The sequence below is a fragment of the Salmo salar genome, chromosome 23, assembly GCF_965601325.2.
Source record: "Salmo salar chromosome 23, fSalSal1, whole genome shotgun sequence".
NCBI classification, from domain to species: domain Eukaryota; kingdom Metazoa; phylum Chordata; class Actinopteri; order Salmoniformes; family Salmonidae; genus Salmo; species Salmo salar.
Window position 1 is genome coordinate 51,822,501 of NC_138313.1, and position 20,666 is coordinate 51,843,166.

Below are 20,666 nucleotides of genomic sequence, written 5' to 3' on the forward strand. Positions count from 1 at the left end.
GTGTTCCTCAGTATCTGATCCAGTATATATATTCTGGTTGTGTTCCTCAGGGCTCAGTATCTGATCCAGTATTTATTCTCTGGTTGTGTTCCTCAGTCCTCAGTATCTGATCCAGTATATATTCTGGTTGTGTTCCTCAGTATCTGATCCAGTATATATATTCTGGTTGTGTTCCTCAGTCCTCAGTATCTGATCCAGTATATATATTCTGGTTGTGTTCCTCAGTCCTCAGTATCTGATCCAGTATATATATTCTGGTTGTGTTCCTCAGGGCTCAGTATCTGATCCAGTATATATATTCTGGTTGTGTTCCTCAGGGCTCAGTATCTGATCCAGTATATATATTCTGGTTGTGTTCCTCAGTATCTGATCCAGTATATATATTCTGGTTGTGTTCCTCAGGGCTCAGTATCTGATCCAGTATATATATTCTGGTTGTGTTCCTCAGGGCTCAGTATCTGATCCAGTATATATATTCTGGTTGTGTTCCTCAGGGCTCAGTATCTGATCCAGTATATATATTCTGGTTGTGTTCCTCAGGGCTCAGTATCTGATCCAGTATATATATTCTCTGGTTGTGTTCCTCAGGGCTCAGTGTGTGCCCAGCCGTGCCAAGTGGGCAAATATGGCATCAACTGCAGTAAGGACTGCTCCTGCCTTAACGGTGGACTGTGTGACCATGTCGCTGGTCAGTGCCAGTGTACCGCAGGCTACAGTGGACGGAGGTACGTCACATAGTTTATACTACCTGCTTGACTACTGACTTCCTAGTGGGGTTAGGATACATCTAGACTAGTGGGGTTAGGATACATCTAGACTAGTGGGGTTAGGATACATCTAGGCTAGTGGGGTTAGGATACATCTAGGCTAGTGGGGTTAGGATACATCTAGACTAGTGGGGTTAGCTAGGCTAGTGGGGATAGGATACATCTAGACTAGTGGGGTTAGCTAGGCTAGTGGGGATAGGATACATCTAGACTAGTGGGGTTAGGATACATCTAGACTAGTGGGGTTAGGATACATCTAGGCTAGCGGGGTTAGGATACATCTAGGCTAGTGGGGTTAGGATACATCTAGGCTAGTGGGGTTAGGATACATCTAGACTAGTGGGGTTAGGATACATCTAGACTAGTGGGGTTAGGATACATCTAGGCTAGTGGGGTTAGGATACATCTAGGCTAGTGGGGTTAGGATACATCTAGGCTAGTGGGGTTAGGATACATCTAGACTAGTGGGGTTAGGATACATCTAGGCTAGCGGGGTTACTCAACACACAGAAACCCATACAAAGCTCTCGCTCAACCCTCCATCTGGAAAATCTGACTATAAATCTATCCTCCTGATTCCTACTTACAAGCAAAAACTCAAACAGGAAGTACCAGTGACGCGTTCAATACTAAAGTGGTGAGATGAAATGGATGCTAAGCTACAGGACTGTTTTGTTAGCACAGACTGGAACATGTTCCGGAATATGTTCCTATGGCATTAAGGAGTCACCGGCTTCATTAATAAATTAACCGACGACGTCGTCCCCACATTGACCGTACGTACAGTATATATATATCCCAACCAGAAGCCATGGGTTACAGGCAACATCCGCACTGAGCTAAAGGCTAGAGCTGCCGCTTTCAAGGAGCGGGAGACTAATCTGGATGATAATAAGAAATCCCGCTACGCCCGCCGACGAACCATCAAACAGGCACGTCGTGTCCACATCACTAAGGAATTATGATGGTTCACACACACCAACACAGTCGTGAAGAGGGCACGACAATGCCTCTTCCCCCTCAGGAGACTGAAAAGATTTGACATGGGCCCTCACATCCTCAAAAATGTGTACAGTTCCACCATTGAGAGCATTTTGTCTGGCTGCATCACCACTTGTTATGGTAGCTGCTTGGCATCCGACCGCAAGACGCTACCGAGGGTAGAGCGTATGGCTCAGTACATCACTGGGGCCGAACTCCCTGCTATCCAGGACATGTCTACCAGGCAGTGTCAAGGCCCTAAAAATTGTCAAAGACTCCAGCCACCCAAGTCATGGACTGTTCTCAGGACTCTGAACAACTTCTACCGCCAAACACTGCATTCGGAAAGTATTCAGATGCCTTGACTTTTTCCACATTTTGTTACATTACAGCCTTATTCTAAAATTGATTAAATTAATGATTTTCTTCATCAAACTACACACAATTTCCCCATAATGACAAAGTGAAAACAGTTTTTTTTAGAACTCTTTGCAAAAAAATGTTTTATACAGACATACCTTATTTACATAAGTATTCAGACCATGAGAAACAAGATTCTCTGATCTGATGAAACCAAGATTGAACTCTTTGGCCTAAATGCCAAGTGTCACGTCTGGAGGAAACCTGGCACCATCCCTACGGTGAAGCATGGTGGTGGCAGCATCATGTTGTGGGGATGTTTTTCAGTGGCAAGGACTGGGAGACTAGTCAGGATCGAGGGAAAGATGAACAGAGCAAAGTACAGCGATATCCTTGATGAAAACCTGCTCCAGAGTACTCAGGACCTCAGACTGGGGTGAAGGGTCATCTTCCAACAGGACAACGACCCTATGCACACAGTCAAGACAACGCAGGAGTGGCTTCAAGACAAGTCTCTGAATATCCATGAGTGGCCCAGCCAGAGCCCGGATTTGAACCTGATCTAACATTTCTGGAGAGACCTGAAAATAGCTGCTCAGTTGTGCACCGGGGCCTCCCAGTCTTTCTAATCTGGTTAGGGCCAGTTTGCGCTATTCTGTGAAGGGAGTAGTACACAGCGTTGTACGAGATCTTCAGTTTCTTGGCAATTTCTTTCATGGAATAGCCTTCATTTCTCAGAACAAGAAAAGAATGACGAGTTTCAGAAGAAAGTTCTTTGTTTCTGGCCATTTTGAGCCTGTAATCGAACCCACAAATGCTGATGCTCCAGATACTCAACTAGTCTAAAGAAGGCCAGTTTTATTGCTTCTTTAATCAGCACAACAGTTTTCTAAGGGTTTTCTAACGATCAATTAGCTTTTGGAAATTATAAACATGGATTAGCTAGCACAACGTGCCATTGGAACACAGGAGTGATGGTTGCTGATAATGGGCTTCTGTACGCCTATGTAGATATTCCATAAAAAATAAGCTGCAATAGTCATTTACAACATTAACAATGTCTACACTGTATTTCTGATCAATTTTATGTTATTTTAATGGACAAAAAAAAAAAAAATCAAAAACAAGGACATTTGTAAGTGATCCCAAACTTTTGAACGATTGTATAGGTAATAGGACCCCATTTAGGACAGACTCCACTACTGTATATAGGTAATAGTAAACCATTTAGGACAGACTCCACTACTGTATATAGGTAATAGTAAACCATTTAGGACAGACTCCACTAATGTATATAGGGAATAGGGTACCATTTAGGACAGACACCACTACTGTATATAGGTAATAGGGTACCATTTAGGACAGACTCCACTACTGTATATAGGTAATAGGGTACCATTTAGGACAGACTCCACTACTGTATATAGGTAATAGGGTACCATTTAGGACAGACTCCACTACTGTATATAGGGAATAGGGTACCATTTAGGACAGACTCCACTACTGTATATAGGTAATAGGGTACCATTTAGGACAGACTCCACTACTGTATATAGGGAATAGGGTACCATTTAGGACAGACTCCACTACTGTATATAGGTAATAGTAAACCATTTAGGACAGACTCCACTACTGTATATAGGGAATAGGGTACCATTTAGGACAGACCCCACTACTGTATATAGGGAATAGGGTACCATTTAGGACAGACTCCACTACTGTATATAGGTAATAGGGTACCATTTAGGACAGACTCCACTACTGTATATAGGTAATAGGGTACCATTTAGGACAGACTCCACTACTGTATATAGGTAATAGGGTACCATTTAGGACAGACTCCACTACTGTATATAGGTAATAGGGTACCATTTAGGACAGACCCTACTACTGTATATAGGTAATAGTAAACCATTTAGGACAGACTCCACTACTGTATATAGGGAATAGGGTACCATTTAGGACAGATTCCACTACTGTATATAGGTAATAGTAAACCATTTAGGACAGACTCCACTACTGTATATAGGTAATAGGGTACCATTTAGGACAGATTCCACTACTGTATATAGGGAATAGGGTACCATTTAGGACAGATTCCACTACTGTATATAGGGAATAGGGTACCATTTAGGACAGACCCCACTACTGTATATAGGGAATAGGGTACCATTTAGGACAGACTCCACTACTGTATATAGGTAATAGGGTACCATTTAGGACAGACTCCACTACTGTATATAGGGAATAGGGTACCATTTAGGACAGACTCCACTACTGTATATAGGTAATAGGGTACCATTTAGGACAGACTCCACTACTGTATATAGGTAATAGGGTACCATTTAGGACAGACTCCACTACTGTATATAGGGAATAGGGTACCATTTAGGACAGACTCGACTACTGTATATAGGTAATAGTAAACCATTTAGGACAGACTCCACTACTGTATATAGGGAATAGGGTACCATTTAGGACAGACTCCACTACTGTATATAGGGAATAGGGTACCATTTAGGACAGACTCCACTACTGTATATAGGTAATAGGGTACCATTTAGGACAGACTCCACTACTGTATATAGGGAATAGGGTACCATTTAGGACAGATTCCACTACTGTATATAGGTAATAGTAAACCATTTAGGACAGACTCCACTACTGTATATAGGTAATAGTAAACCATTTAGGACAGACTCCACTACTGTATATAGGTAATAGGGTACCATTTAGGACAGACTCCACTACTGTATATAGGGAATAGGGTACCATTTAGGACAGACTCCACTACTGTATATAGGGAATAGGGTACCATTTAGGACAGACTCCACTACTGTATATAGGGAATAGGGTACCATTTAGGACAGACTCCACTACTGTATATAGGTAATAGTAAACCATTTAGGACAGACTCCACTAATGTATATAGGGAATAGGGTACCATTTAGGACAGACACCACTACTGTATATAGGTAATAGGGTACCATTTAGGACAGACTCCACTACTGTATATAGGTAATAGGGTACCATTTAGGACAGACTCCACTACTGTATATAGGTAATAGGGTACCATTTAGGACAGACTCCACTACTGTATATAGGGAATAGGGTACCATTTAGGACAGACACCACTACTGTATATAGGTAATAGGGTACCATTTAGGACAGACTCCACTACTGTATATAGGGAATAGGGTACCATTTAGGACAGACTCCACTACTGTATATAGGTAATAGTAAACCATTTAGGACAGACTCCACTACTGTATATAGGGAATAGGGTACCATTTAGGACAGACCCCACTACTGTATATAGGGAATAGGGTACCATTTAGGACAGACTCCACTACTGTATATAGGTAATAGGGTACCATTTAGGACAGACTCCACTACTGTATATAGGTAATAGGGTACCATTTAGGACAGACTCCACTACTGTATATAGGTAATAGGGTACCATTTAGGACAGACTCCACTACTGTATATAGGTAATAGGGTACCATTTAGGACAGACTGCATTACTGTATATAGGGAATAGGGTACCATTTAGGACAGACTCCACTACTGTATATAGGTAATAGTAAACCATTTAGGACAGACACCACTACTGTATATAGGGAATAGGGTACCATTTAGGACAGACTCCACTACTGTATATAGGTAATAGTAAACCATTTAGGACAGACTCCACTACTGTATATAGGGAATAGGGTACCATTTAGGACAGATTCCACTACTGTATATAGGGAATAGGGTACCATTTAGGACAGACAACACTACTGCATATAGGGAATAGGGTACCATTTAGGACAGACCCCACTACTGTATATAGGGAATAGGGTACCATTTAGGACAGACTCCACTACTGTATATAGGTAATAGGGTACCATTTAGGACAGACTCCACTACTGTATATAGGGAATAGGGTACCATTTAGGACAGACTCCACTACTGTATATAGGTAATAGGGTACCATTTAGGACAGACTCCACTACTGTATATAGGTAATAGGGTACCATTTAGGACAGACCCACTACTGTATATAGTGAATAGGGTACCATTTAGGACAGACTCGACTACTGTATATAGGTAATAGTAAACCATTTAGGACAGACTCCACTACTGTATATAGGGAATAGGGTACCATTTAGGACAGACTCCACTACTGTATATAGGGAATAGGGTACCATTTAGGACAGACTCCACTACTGTATATAGGTAATAGGGTACCATTTAGGACAGACTCCACTACTGTATATAGGGAATAGGGTACCATTTAGGACAGACTCCACTACTGTATATAGGTAATAGGGTACCATTTAGGACAGACTCCACTACTGTATATAGGTAATAGTAAACCATTTAGGACAGACTCCACTACTGTATATAGGTAATAGTAAACCATTTAGGACAGACTCCACTACTGTATATAGGTAATAGGGTACCATTTAGGACAGACTCCACTACTGTATATAGGGAATAGGGTACCATTTAGGACAGACTCCACTACTGTATATAGGGAATAGGGTACCATTTAGGACAGACTCCACTACTGTATATAGGTAATAGGGTACCATTTAGGACAGAGTCCACTACTGTATATAGGTAATAGGGTACCATTTAGGACAGACTCCACTACTGTATATAGGTAATAGGGTACCATTTAGGACAGACTCCACTACTGTATATAGGTAATAGGGTACCATTTAGGACAGACTCCACTACTGTATATAGGGAATAGGGTACCATTTAGGACAGACTCCACTACTGTATATAGGTAATAGGGTACCATTTAGGACAGACCCCACTACTGTATATAGGTAATAGGGTACCATTTAGGACAGACTCCACTACTGTATATAGGTAATAGGGTACCATTTAGGACAGACTCCACTACTGTATATAGGTAATAGGGTACCATTTAGGACAGACTCCACTACTGTATATAGGTAATAGGGTACCATTTAGGACAGACTCCACTACTGTATATAGGTAATAGGGTACCATTTAGGACAGACCCTACTACTGTATATAGGGAATAGTAAACCATTTAGGACAGACTCCACTACTGTATATAGAGAATAGGGTACCATTTAGGACAGACTCCACTACTGTATATAGGTAATAGTAAACCATTTAGGACAGACTCCACTAATGTATATAGGGAATAGGGTACCATTTAGGACAGACTCCACTACTGTATATAGGTAATAGGGTACCATTTAGGACAGATTCCACTACTGTATATAGGTAATAGGGTACCATTTAGGACAGACTCCACTACTGTATATAGGTAATAGGGTACCATTTAGGACAGACACCACTACTGTATATAGGGAATAGTAAACCATTTAGGACAGACTCCACTACTGTATATAGGTAATAGGGTACCATTTAGGACAGACTCCACTACTGTATATAGGTAATAGGGTACCATTTAGGACAGACTCCACTACTGTATATAGGTAATAGGGTACCATTTAGGACAGATTCCACTACTGTATATAGGGAATAGGGTACCATTTAGGACAGACTCCACTACTGTATATAGCTAATAGGGTACCATTTAGGAAAGACTCCACTACTGTATAAAGGGAATAGGGTACCATTTAGGACAGACTCCACTACTGTATATAGGTAATAGTAAACCATTTAGGACAGACTCCACTACTGTATATAGGGAATAGGGTACCATTTAGGACAGACTCCACTACTGTATATAGGGAATAGGGTACCATTTAGGACAGACTCCACTACTGTATATAGGTAATAGGGTACCATTTAGGACAGACTCCACTACTGTATATAGGTAATAGGGTACCATTTAGGACAGACTCCACTACTGTATATAGGTAATAGGGTACCATTTAGGACAGACTCCACTACTGTATATAGGTAATAGGGTACCATTTAGGACAGACTCCAATACTGTATATAGGGAATAGGGTACCATTTAGGACAGACCCCACTACTGTATATAGGGAATAGGGTACCATTTAGGACAGACTCCACTACTGTATATAGGTAATAGGGTACCATTTAGGACAGACTCCACTACTGTATAAAGGTAATAGGGTACCATTTCGGACAGACTCCACTACTGTATATAGGTAATAGGGTACCATTTAGGACAGACTCCACTACTGTATATAGGGTACCATTTAGGACAGACTCCACTACTGTATATAGGGAATAGGGTACCATTTAGGACAGACTCCACTACTGTATATAGGTAATAGGGTACCATTTAGGACAGACTCCACTACTGTATATAGGTAATAGGGTACCATTTAGGACAGACTCCACTACTGTATATAGGTAATAGGGTACCATTTAGGACAGACTCCACTACTGTATATAGGTAATAGGGTACCATTTAGGACAGACTGCACTACTGTATATAGGGAATAGGGTACCATTTAGGACAGACTCCACTACTGTATATAGGTAATAGTAAACCATTTAGGACAGACTCCACTACTGTATATAGGGAATAGGGTACCATTTAGGACAGACTCCACTACTGTATATAGGTAATAGTAAACCATTTAGGACAGACTCCACTACTGTATATAGGGAATAGGGTACCATTTAGGACAGACTCCACTACTGTATATAGGGAATAGGGTACCATTTAGGACAGACTCCACTACTGTATATAGGGAATAGGGTACCATTTAGGACAGACTCCACTACTGTATATAGGGAATAGGGTACCATTTAGGACAGACTCCACTACTGTATATAGGTAATAGGGTACCATTTAGGACAGACTCCACTACTGTATATAGGGAATAGGGTACCATTTAGGACAGACTCCACTACTGTATATAGGTAATAGTAAACCATTTAGGACAGACTCCACTACTGTATATAGGGAATAGGGTACCATTTAGGACAGACTCCACTACTGTATATAGGGAATAGGGTACCATTTAGGACAGACTCCACTACTGTATATAGGGAATAGGGTACCATTTAGGACAGACTCCACTACTGTATATAGGTAATAGGGTACCATTTAGGACAGACTCCACTACTGTATATAGGGAATAGGGTACCATTTAGGACAGACTCCACTACTGTATATAGGTAATAGGGTACCATTTAGGACAGACACCACTACTGTATATAGGTAATAGGGTACCATTTAGGACAGACTCCACTACTGTATATAGGTAATAGGGTACCATTTAGGACAGACTCCACTACTGTATATAGGTAATAGGGTACCATTTAGGACAGACTCCACTACTGTATATAGGGAATAGGGTACCATTTAGGACAGACTCCACTACTGTATATAGGTAATAGTAAACCATTTAGGACAGACTCCACTACTGTATATAGGTAATAGGGTACCATTTAGGACAGACTCCACTACTGTATATAGGTAATAGTAAACCATTTAGGACAGACTCCACTACTGTATATAGGTAATAGGGTACCATTTAGGACAGACTCCACTACTGTATATAGGTAATAGGGTACCATTTAGGACAGACTCCACTACTGTATATAGGTAATAGTAAACCATTTAGGACAGACTCCACTACTGTATATATGGAATAGGGTACCATTTAGGACAGACTCCACTACTGTATATAGGTAATAGGGTACCATTTAGGACAGAGTCCACTACTGTATATAGGGAATAGGGTACCATTTAGGACAGACTCCACTACTGTATATAGGTAATAGTAAACCATTTAGGACAGACTCCACTACTGTATATAGGGAATAGGGTACCATTTAGGACAGACTCCACTAATGTATATAGGGAATAGGGTACCATTTAGGACAGACTCCACTACTGTATATAGGTAATAGGGTACCATTTAGGACAGAGTCCACTACTGTATATAGGTAATAGTAAACCATTTAGGACAGACTCCACTACTGTATATAGGTAATAGGGTACCATTTAGGACAGACTCCACTAATGTATATAGGGAATAGGGTACCATTTAGGACAGACTCCACTACTGTATATAGGTAATAGGGTACCATTTAGGACAGACTCCACTACTGTATATAGGTAATAGGGTACCATTTAGGACAGACTCCACTACTGTATATAGGTAATAGGGTACCATTTAGGACAGACTCCACTACTGTATATAGGTAATAGGGTACCATTTAGGACAGACTCCAATACTGTATATAGGGAATAGGGTACCATTTAGGACAGACCCCACTACTGTATATAGGGAATAGGGTACCATTTAGGACAGACTCCACTACTGTATATAGGTAATAGGGTACCATTTAGGACAGACTCCACTACTGTATAAAGGTAATAGGGTACCATTTCGGACAGACTCCACTACTGTATATAGGTAATAGGGTACCATTTAGGACAGACTCCACTACTGTATATAGGGTACCATTTAGGACAGACTCCACTACTGTATATAGGGAATAGGGTACCATTTAGGACAGACTCCACTACTGTATATAGGTAATAGGGTACCATTTAGGACAGACTCCACTACTGTATATAGGTAATAGGGTACCATTTAGGACAGACTCCACTACTGTATATAGGTAATAGGGTACCATTTAGGACAGACTCCACTACTGTATATAGGTAATAGGGTACCATTTAGGACAGACTGCACTACTGTATATAGGGAATAGGGTACCATTTAGGACAGACTCCACTACTGTATATAGGTAATAGTAAACCATTTAGGACAGACTCCACTACTGTATATAGGGAATAGGGTACCATTTAGGACAGACTCCACTACTGTATATAGGTAATAGTAAACCATTTAGGACAGACTCCACTACTGTATATAGGGAATAGGGTACCATTTAGGACAGACTCCACTACTGTATATAGGGAATAGGGTACCATTTAGGACAGACTCCACTACTGTATATAGGGAATAGGGTACCATTTAGGACAGACTCCACTACTGTATATAGGGAATAGGGTACCATTTAGGACAGACTACACTACTGTATATAGGTAATAGGGTACCATTTATGACAGACTCCACTACTGTATATAGGGAATAGGGTACCATTTAGGACAGACTCCACTACTGTATATAGGTAATAGTAAACCATTTAGGACAGACTCCACTACTGTATATAGGGAATAGGGTACCATTTAGGACAGACTCCACTACTGTATATAGGGAATAGTAAACCATTTAGGACAGACTCCACTACTGTATATAGGGAATAGGGTACCATTTAGGACAGACTCCACTACTGTATATAGGGAATAGGGTACCATTTTGGACAGACTCCACTACTGTATATAGGTAATAGGGTACCATTTAGGACAGACTCCACTACTGTATATAGGTAATAGGGTACCATTTAGGACAGACTGCACTACTGTATATAGGGAATAGGGTACCATTTAGGACAGACTCCACTACTGTATATAGGTAATAGGGTACCATTTAGGACAGACTCCACTACTGTATATAGGGTACCATTTAGGACAGACTCCACTACTGTATATAGGTAATAGTAAACCATTTAGGACAGACTCCACTACTGTATATAGGGAATAGGGTACCATTTAGGACAGACTCCACTACTGTATATAGGGAATAGGGTACCATTTAGGACAGACTCCACTACTGTATATAGGGAATAGGGTACCATTTAGGACAGACTCCACTACTGTATATAGGTAATAGGGTACCATTTAGGACAGACTCCACTACTGTATATAGGGAATAGGGTACCATTTAGGACAGACTCCACTACTGTATATAGGTAATAGGGTACCATTTAGGACAAACTCCACTACTGTATATAGGTAATAGGGTACCATTTAGGACAGACGCCACTACTGTATATAGTGAATAGGGTACCATTTAGGACAGACTCCACTACTGTATATAGGGAATAGTAAACCATTTAGGACAGACTCCACTACTGTATATAGGTAATAGGGTACCATTTAGGACAGACTCCACTACTGTATATAGGTAATAGGGTACCATTTAGGACAGACTCCACTACTGTATATAGGTAATAGTAAACCATTTAGGACAGACCCCACTACTGTATATAGGGAATAGGGTACCATTTAGGACAGACTCCACTACTGTATATAGGGAATAGGGTACCATTTAGGACAGACTCCACTACTGTATATAGGTAACAGTAAACCATTTAGGACAGACTCCACTACTGTATATAGGGAATAGGGTACCATTTAGGACAGACTCCACTACTGTATATAGGGAATAGGGTACCATTTAGGACAGACTCCACTACTGTATATAGGTAATAGGGTACCATTTAGGACAGACACCACTACTGTATATAGGTAATAGGGTACCATTTAGGACAGACTCCACTACTGTATATAGGTAATAGGGTACCATTTAGGACAGACTCCACTACTGTATATAGGTAATAGGGTACCATTTAGGACAGACTCCACTACTGTATATAGGGAATAGGGTACCATTTAGGACAGACTCCACTACTGTATATAGGTAATAGTAAACCATTTAGGACAGACTCCACTACTGTATATAGGTAATAGTAAACCATTTAGGACAGACTCCACTACTGTATATAGGTAATAGGGTACCATTTAGGACAGACTCCACTACTGTATATAGGTAATAGGGTACCATTTAGGACAGACTCCACTACTGTATATAGGGAATAGGGTACCATTTAGGACAGACTCCACTACTGTATATAGGTAATAGGGTACCATTTAGGACAGACTCCACTACTGTATATAGGGAATAGGGTACCATTTAGGACAGACTCCACTACTGTATATAGGTAATAGGGTACCATTTAGGACAGACCCCACTACTGTATATAGGTAATAGTAAACCATTTAGGACAGACTCCACTACTGTATATAGGTAATATTAAACCATTTAGGACAGACTCCACTACTGTATATAGGGAATAGGGTACCATTTAGGACAGACTCCACTACTGTATATATGTAATAGGGTACCATTTAGGACAGACTCCACTACTGTATATAGGTAATAGGGTACCATTTTGGTACAGACTCCACTACTGTATATAGGTAATAGGGTACCATTTAGGACAGACTCCACTACTGTATATATGTAATAGGGTACCATTTAGTACAGACTCCACTACTGTATATATGTAATAGGGTACCATTTAGTACAGACTCCACTACTGTATATATGTAATAGGGTACCATTTAGGACAGACTCCACTACTGTATATAGGTAATAGGGTACCATTTAGGACAGACTCCACTGAGTTATTCCTGTGAATATTCTCCATTCATCTCACTGTGTGTTGCAGTTGTCTTAGACAGACCTACGGGCCGTCATTGTGAATAAGAATATGTTCTTAACTGACTTGCAAAGTTAAATAAAGCTAAAAATTTTTTTAAAAACAACACTGGTTAACAGTCTCTTCAGTTCCTTCCAACGCTGAGCAATTCAACAAAATGCATGTTATTTAACTAATTGACCCGATGTCGGATCAAGATATTTGAATTCAACTTCATTCAGTTTTTTTTCCCTCTGTGATCTCACTGCCAAGTTTCTCTTTAGAGTTAATTCAGATAAATCCCGAACTCTGTGCGGTGTAGTTTACTTAACCCGCCGTTCCCCGGGCGACGAACACGTGGATTTAGATTAAAGGCAGCTCTCCCACTGCGCCTCTCTGATTCAGACGACACATTTCCGTTGAATACAATGTTGTACAACGGACTAGGTATCCCCCTCTTTTCCTTTTTAGCTCTGAAAATCTGTTCATTAACTACAATAACCATAATACATTGCACACCTCCTCGTTCGGTCTGCGTTGGGCAGACATGGGACAGAAGAGACAGAAGAATGCGCGATGGAGAGGGATAAAGAGAGCAGCCTGCTTAGCGAGGTATCTCTACCTGAAAATACATTATCTAAGTGATAGATAGTTGGTATTCAGCAGGTCATAATAGTATGCCTCAATTCACTTTGAAAAAACTACTAAAACAGTGATGTTGTCTCTATAGAGTTGCTGTCTAAACTGATGCTGTCTAACTGAGATTTCCCCGCAGGTTTTCTTCTCTTCGACCTAAAGCCACCTGGATAAAAACTCTTCCAGAACACAACTTTCTGTCTTTTTTAATATTTGGCTAAACTGCCCTCATTCATTTAGTAAAGTGACAGGTGAATTAACCTGGAACAGAATTAGACTGTATTAATTCCCTACGCTACACTACACCCACCTCTCTTACTGGAGTATTACTTTTTGCCCAGACGTGAATAAGGGATCCATTTGGGAGACACAACCCAGTCTGAAGCCAATGTCATTTAAACATGAAACATAACTAGTCCATGTGATAATGTAATTGAGCTATCTATCTGGCTGCTAATGGTTCTGCTGGACACCTGAGATCGATGCTGTGCCAGAGAGGGTATATTTAAGGTCCTGCAGAAGTCTCCTCTAAGGAATCGCTCTCTCTCTCTCTCTCTCTCTCTCTCTCTGTCTCTCTCTCTCTCTCTGTCTCTCTCTCTCTCTCTCTCTCTCTCTCTCTCTCTCTCTCTCTGTCTCTCTCTCTCTCTCTCTCTCTCTCTCTCTCTCTCTCTCTCTCTGTCTCTCTCTCTCTGTCTCTCTCTCTCTCTCTCTCTCTCCCAGGGGCTGCCTGGGAGTGGCTGCCTGGGAGGGGCTGCCTGGGAGGGGCTGCCTGGGAGGGGCTGCCTGGGAGGGGCTGCCTGGGAGGGGCTGCCTGGGAGGGGCTGCCTGGGAGGGGCTGCCTGGGTGGGGCTGCCTGGGAGTCGCTGCCTGGGAGGGGCTGCCTGGGAGGGGCTGCCTGGGGGGCTGATTGGAGGTCGCTGCCTGGAGGAGCTGCATGGGAGGGGCTGCTTAGAGGGGCTGCTTAGAGGGGCTGCATGGAGGGGCTGATTGGAGGGGCTGATTGGAGGGGCTGATTGGAGGGGCTGATTGGAGGGGCTGCATGGAGGGGCTGCATTGGAGGGGCTGATTGGAGGGGCTGATTGGAGGGGCTGATTGGAGGGGCTGATTGGAGGGACTGATTGGAGGGGCTGATTGGAGGGGCTGATGGGAGGGGCTGATGGGAGGGGCTGATGGGAGGGGCTGATTGGAGGGACTGATTGGAGGGGCTGATTGGAGGGGCTGATGGGAGGGGCTGATGGGAGGGGCTGATTGGAGGGGCTGATTGGAGGGGCTGATTGGAGGGGCTGATGGGAGGGGCTGATGGGAGGGGCTGATTGGAGGGGCTTATGGGAGGGGCTGATTGGAGGGGCTGATGGGAGGGGCTGATGGGAGGAATTGGAACGATGCTGATCTGAATGTGTGTTTTTTATTTTATTTTATGAAAGTTTCTAAATTGCTTTCGACACCTAATTTACAAGCGTATTGCATAGCGGTGGGTGTAGTGTAGTGATTGGCACCCCATCAGAAGAGGAGGCGTGGCTTATTTGGTGCGTGGCTTTGAACCGGGGCTAATGGCATGTAAATTACACTATAGGGGTTTGGGAATACGTTGTCAGTGCTAAATTAGGCACATATTTAGTAGAAAACAGCTTCGTCATCATCATCATCATCATCATCATCATGTTGTCAAATTTACTTTAGACAGATGAGAACGTTGTCATTAGCAAGCAAAGTTCTTCAAAAATAGCTAGAAATGCTAATGATAGCAAGCTAAAATATGGAGGTCTCCACCTCAAGCTTAGCTAGCTAGCGTTATACTGCATCTAAACTCAATCTGGTGACATTAAAAACATGTTTCATACTAATTATTTGCTTTCTTTAGACCGATTCTTTATCAGTCTTCATCAGTCCCCAATCAGTCCTAAAACGAATGTTTAAAACAATATTCTGAAGTAACATGCAAACCATGAATAGCAACTATGTGTGAAAACACATAGTTGGTAATAAATGGTAATAAATGTATTTGTTTTATCTTTATAAAAAACTAGGCAAGTCAGTTATTGTCACAGCTGTCTTCAGAAATGGACAAAAATGCAGCAGAGTTAGTATTCATCCTTCAATTTAATTAGAACGAACACTATACAAGAACAAAACCAAGGAAACTGACAGCCAACAGTCCTGTCAGGTGCAACCACACTAAACAAGAAACAATTACCCACAACCCCAAAGAAAAACACACACTCCTATATAGGACTCCCAATCAAAGGCAACTCAACACACCTGCCTTCAATTGGGAGTCCTAATCACCAACACAACCATTCACACACACAAAAACCCTGCCACATCCTGACCAAAACGAATCCAATTTTCTCCCTCTGCTGGTCAGGATGTGACAGTTATGAACAAATTCTTATTTTCAATGACTGCCTAGGGGGGAGAACAACAGATTTTACCTTGTCAGCAGCTCGGGGATTCGATCTTGCAACCTTTCGGTTACAAGTCCAACACTCTAACCACTAAGCTACCTGCCGCCCCCATCCTCACCATCTGGTTACAATATTGTGGCCAGTAATGACTTTCTTCGTCCAGACGTTTGGACTCATTATTTCATGTTATTGAACCAGAACAAATTTCTTTGTTTGCAAGGAATTTATTTAATTGCTTGTAACCCAATTTAATAATTTTTGGGGGAATGGTAATTCCAAAGTGAAGAAATCTACTTGGAACAAGATAAATAAAAAAAAATGGGTTATGATTGCTTTAAATATTAGTTTTGTATTTTGTGTTGTTTATTAGGGTTAACCAAACAGGAAGTGGAGTCTGAAAGGTTGCAACTTGAAATATTAATAAACTAATAACAAAATAGTACATTTGTCATTCAATTAACATTTTAACATTTTAGTCATTTAGCAGACGCTCTTATCCAGAGCGACTTACAGTAGTGAATGCATACATTTCATTCTTTTTTTTATGTATTCAATCACATATTCGGTTTCAACAAACATTGGGTTTTTTTCCAATTGAGAAAAACAGATTTTAAATTTTTTTTTAATATAATTGCTGTCATTTTTGGGGGGGGGGGTTATCCAAAGAGTAATTTTTTTACAGTTTAGTGGTTTGACTGTCTGTAAACATCTCAGCCTAAGATGCAGCAGGGGGACTAACCCTCTGAATAATGTAGTCTGTCTGTCTGTAAACATCTCAGCCTAAGATGCAGCAGGGGGACTACCCTCTGAATAATGTAGTCTGTCTGTCTGGTAAACATCTCAGTGTGGGGTCTGAATATTTACAGGCTCTGCAATCCAGTTAGGTCATTGAGTCTTATAGGGGCTGGACGTTTACCACTAAAGGACTATTGTTAATCCTTATCATGCGCGCACAAACACCAATTTCCAAGACTGTGTCCTTCTACTAAAACGTATATTTCTTATTCGTTTTTGAAGTTACAAGCCTGAAACCTTGAACATAGACTGCTGACACCCTGTGGAAGCCAGAGGAATTGCATCCAGGGAGCTTAATTCTCAATATGATCTTTCTCTTGCATATCTAAGAGGATGGTCTGTCAAAAACAAAAAAATTCCGGTTGGTTATTCTTTGGATTTCCTCCTACCATATATATTGTGTTATATTCTCCAAAATGATTTTAATTATTTCCACAAACTTCAAAGTGTTTCCTTTCCAATGGTACCAATTATATGCATATCCTAGCTTCAGGGCCTGAGCAACAGGCAGTTTACTTTGGGAATGTCATTCAGGACAGGAAGTGGATAAAAAAAAAGGAGGCCTTGCCCTAAGAAATTTTAGGGGCTGGACTTTTACCACTATAGTACTATTGTTATTCTCTATAGATGCCAGGAAGAGTACCTGGTACGGTCCAAAGGCCCTTAGTGCAGGCTGAGGGTGTGACTATCACTAACTCTCTCTGTCTCTCTCTGTCTCTCTCTGTCTCTCTCTGTCTCTCTCTCTCTCTCTCTCTCTCTCTCTGTCTCTCTCTCTCTCTCTCTCTGTCTCTCTCTCTCTCTCTCTCTCTCTCTCTCTCTGTCTCTCTCTCTCTCTCTGTCTCTCTCTGTCTCTGTTTCTCTCTGTCTCTGTTTCTCTCTCTCTCCCTCTCTCTCTCTCTCTCTCTCTCTCTCTCTGTCTCTCTCTCTCTCTCTCTCTCTCTCTCTCTGTGTCTCTCTCTCTCTCTGTCTCTCTCTCTCTCTCTCTCTCTCTCTCTCTCTGTCTCTCTCTCTCTCTCTCTCTCTCTCTCTCTCTGTCTCTCTCTCTCTCTGTCTCTCTCTCTCTCTCTCTGTCTCTCTCTCTCTCTCTCTCTCTCTCTCTCTCTCTCTCCCCTTCCTCTCCTCTCTAGATGCCAGGAGGAGTGCCCGGCGGGGTGGTACGGTCCTCAGTGCAGCCTGCGTTGTGACTGTCGGAATGGTGCTAAGTGTTACCATATCAACGGGGCGTGTCTCTGCGACACAGGTTTTAAAGGACCTCAGTGTCAGGAGAGGTTCTGTCCCCCGGGCCTGTACGGACTCATCTGTGACAAGTACTGCCCCTGTAATGCCTCCAACACTGTCAGGTACGTGGCACCTTATACAGATATAATGACTGACTACACCTGACTTAGATCATGTCTTTTCAAGCTCGCGAAGCAACTGATTTCTATCTCTATCGATCGAAAGTTCTCTCTTCTCCACACAGACCGGACAAGTTTTAAGCAGGCGCGAAATGGATTATGGTCATTGTAGTTAATTATCACGTTTCCTACGCTAAACTATGGTAGAATATTGGCCTGTTGGAAACTACAACTCCCTACTACATCACACAGTTCAGGCTGGATCTGATTTATCTCTAGAGAAACTACAACTCCCTACTACATCACACAGTTCAGGCTGGATCTGATTAATCTCTAGAGAAACTACAACTCCCTACTACATCACACAGTTCAGTCTGGGTCTGATTTATCTCTAGAGAAACTACAACTCCCTACTACTCAGTCTGGGTCTGATTTATCTCTAGAGAAACTACAACTCCCTACTACATCACACAGTTCAGTCTGGGTCTGATTTATCTCTAGAGAAACTACAACTCCCTACTACATCGCACAGTTTAGGCTGGATGTGATTTATCTCTAGAGAAACTACAACTCCCTACTACTCAGTCTGGGTCTGATTTATCTCTAGAGAAACTACGACTCCCTACTACATCACACAGTTCAGGCTGGATCTGATTTATCTCTAGAGAAACTGAAAAATGTGCGCATTGAACTCACAGAAAAAAACCTAACGAAATGGAATTCAAATAATTGAACCGATGTTTGTCAATTAGTTGTTTTAAAAAAATTCAAAATATAAACTATAAATAATAAATATAAAGAGAGTCGCACACTCCATATATAAACTCCCGGTATTTTATTGGGTAAATCACCAATGTTTTCGGCTTCACTGTGCCTTCTTCAGGATCTATTTAAAAAATGAAAAATAACAGAAATGTTGGTGAATTGAAGCGCTAATGCTCTGATGCTGGTCCTGGAACAGAAAGATCATCAGAGTCTGATGCTGGTCCTGGAACAGTAAGATCATCATTAGAGTCTGATGCTGGTCCTGGAACAGTAAGATCATCAGAGTCTGATGCTGGTCCTGGAACAGTAAGATCATCATTAGAGTCTGATGCTGGTCCTGGAACAGTAAGATCATCAGAGTCTGATGCTGGTCCTGGAACAGTAAGATCATCAGAGTCTGATGCTGGTCCTGAAACAGTAAGATCATCAGAGTCTGATGCTGGTCCTGGAACAGTGAGATCATCATCAGAGTCTGATGCTGGTCCTGGAACAGAAAGATCATCATCAGAGTCTGATGCTGGTCCTGGAACAGAAAGATCATCAGAGTCTGATGCTGGTCCTGGAACAGTGAGATCATCATTAGAGTCTGATGCTGGTCCTGGAACAGAAAGATCATCAGAGTCTGATGCTGGTCCTGGAACAGAAAGATCATCATTAGAGTCTGATGCTGGTCCTGGAACAGTGAGATCATCATTAGAGTCTGATGCTGGTCCTGGAACAGTAAGATCATCATAAGAGTCTGATGCTGGTCCTGGAACAGTGAGATCATCATTAGAGTCTGATGCTGGTCCTGGAACAGAAAGATCATCATTAGAGTCTGATGCTGGTCCTGGAACAGAAAGATCATCATTAGAGTCTGATGCTGGTCCTGGAACAGAAAGATCATCATTAGAGTCTGATGCTGGTCCTGGAACAGAAAGATCATCATTAGAGTCTGATGCTGGTCCTGGAACAGAAAGATCATCATTAGAGTCTGATGCTGGTCCTGGAACAGAAAGATCATCATTAGAGTCTGATGCTGAATGGATGGATGGATGGATGGATGGATGGATGGATGGATGGATGGATGGATGGATGGATGGATGGATGGATGGATGTCGGCTTAGGGCTAGCTGTTTCACTCTCTCTGCAGATTTCTCACCATGGCCTACTGTGGTTCTGTTTGCTTGATGTAAAAAGGGCTTTATAGATACCATTTTACTGATTGACTAAACGACTGATTGACTGAATGATTGATTGTTGATTGATTAATTAGGTTGGTTGGTTGGTTGTTCATTGATTAATTAGATTGGTTGGTTGGTTGATTGATTAATTCGATTGTTTGGTTGATTGATTGATTAATTAGATTGGTTGGTTGATTG

The 20,666-nt window shown here is 41.6% G+C and overlaps 1 protein-coding gene across 1 annotated transcript in view; it reads left to right on the forward strand.

Annotated features, from left to right (window-relative positions):
• The window catches only part of megf11 (multiple EGF-like-domains 11), a 369,526-nt gene that overhangs the window by 198,414 nt on the left and 150,446 nt on the right, over positions 1–20,666 (forward strand). Inside the window, exons 5-6 of the mRNA XM_045706373.2 lie at positions 589–725; positions 18,331–18,543. Of these exons, the coding sequence (XP_045562329.2) occupies positions 589–725; positions 18,331–18,543 (350 nt within the window). The remainder of the gene's footprint in view (positions 1–588; positions 726–18,330; positions 18,544–20,666) is intronic.